The sequence below is a fragment of the Aplysia californica genome, unplaced genomic scaffold, assembly GCF_000002075.1.
Source record: "Aplysia californica isolate F4 #8 unplaced genomic scaffold, AplCal3.0 scaffold00243, whole genome shotgun sequence".
In the NCBI taxonomy this organism is placed as follows: domain Eukaryota; kingdom Metazoa; phylum Mollusca; class Gastropoda; order Aplysiida; family Aplysiidae; genus Aplysia; species Aplysia californica.
This window is the reverse complement of record NW_004797513.1, coordinates 561,079-562,318: the sequence shown is the minus strand read 5'-3', so window position 1 is coordinate 562,318 and position 1,240 is coordinate 561,079. Positions and strand designations below refer to the sequence as shown.

Below are 1,240 nucleotides of genomic sequence, written 5' to 3'. Positions count from 1 at the left end.
AGACAGACAGACAGACAGACAGACAGACAGACAGACAGACAGACAGACAGACAGAGACAGAGACAGTGACAGAGAAGGAAAGACAGAGAGAGACAGAGAAAGGAAGCGATAAGCGGTATTTTTAATTCATGATCTGCTTATAGTTTCACGGTTGTATTTTGTTCCCTCTGTCTCCAGGGGAAAAGCCTCACAAGTGCCAACAGTGTGGCAAAGCCTTCAGCCAATCCTCGAACCTCATCACACACAGTCGGAAACACACGGGATTCAAACCCTTTGCCTGCTCGCAATGTGGCCGAGCGTTCCAGAGGAAGGTGGACCTACGCCGCCATTTTGAGACGCAGCATGCAATGGGCGGAGTCCTGGGCGCGGTGGATGTCGGGAACCTGGTCACTGCTCAATAGATATACAGAATTATCTAATTATCGTTTACATTTGCGTTGCGAAATTGGTCGCTTTTAAACACAAGGGGGCTATCCCGAAAAATGCTGTTTTGAGAAAATTGAAGTTAAAATTTTGGGATCATTATTCAGTCTTTGTAAAAGACAAGGAGAATTTTCTCTAAAAACCTAACAAATATACACACCAACGAAACCAAACTTCTCCTATAGGTAGGGCAATACCCACTTTTGGTGGAGGTTAAGATTTCTGGAAACCCCTTATATCTGGATTAGCCCGCTTGTCCTTAAAAGCGACCATAATTGTATTTGTAATATTGTAGGTGTTTTAAGCCTCTCTCAACACAAGTTGGGTTATTAAGGAGGCCGGCTGCCTCAGCCAAGCCTTTCAGGTCCAGCCCAGCCTGAGAAGGATAACCCTTTCAATGCAAGACCTGCTTTTAAGTAAAAGCCCTGGCAATATTATAGTTGTAGAAATTGTTGGGCTTGATAGTCAGGGGGTTAACCATCCCAACACAAAGTCTTTTTTTTTTTCCCGCGACACCCAAAAGGGTATAAGCGGCGGATAAAAGTAAAGTAAGTGAACTAATTTTGTTTTAATAAGTAAAAACAGTTAACATCTCCTCCCCTTTCGGGAATTGGACTCACGTAATGAGCGTGCAGCCTAGCGGTGAGGAGTCTATCCGTCACAGCCCATAAGCCGGTGAATGTTTATTTCATATGTCTTTCTCATTTTACATGACTGTGCGTTTACAATATGTAAAGTTTGTGTGTGTGTATATGTGTGTGTGTGTGTGTGTGTGTGTGTGTGTGTGTGTGTGTGTGTGTGTGTGTGTGTGTGTGTT

At 43.7% G+C, this 1,240-nt stretch overlaps 1 protein-coding gene across 1 annotated transcript in view; it reads left to right on the top strand.

Annotated features, from left to right (window-relative positions):
- LOC106012014 (zinc finger protein 397-like) overlaps positions 1 to 605 on the top strand; it is a 7,876-nt gene extending 7,271 nt beyond the window's left edge. The window contains exon 4 of the mRNA XM_035970258.1: positions 144 to 605. Within this exon, the coding sequence (XP_035826151.1) occupies positions 144 to 401 (258 nt within the window). The 3' untranslated portion in view covers positions 402 to 605. The remainder of the gene's footprint in view (positions 1 to 143) is intronic.
- Positions 606 to 1,240: the final 635 nt, after the last annotated feature.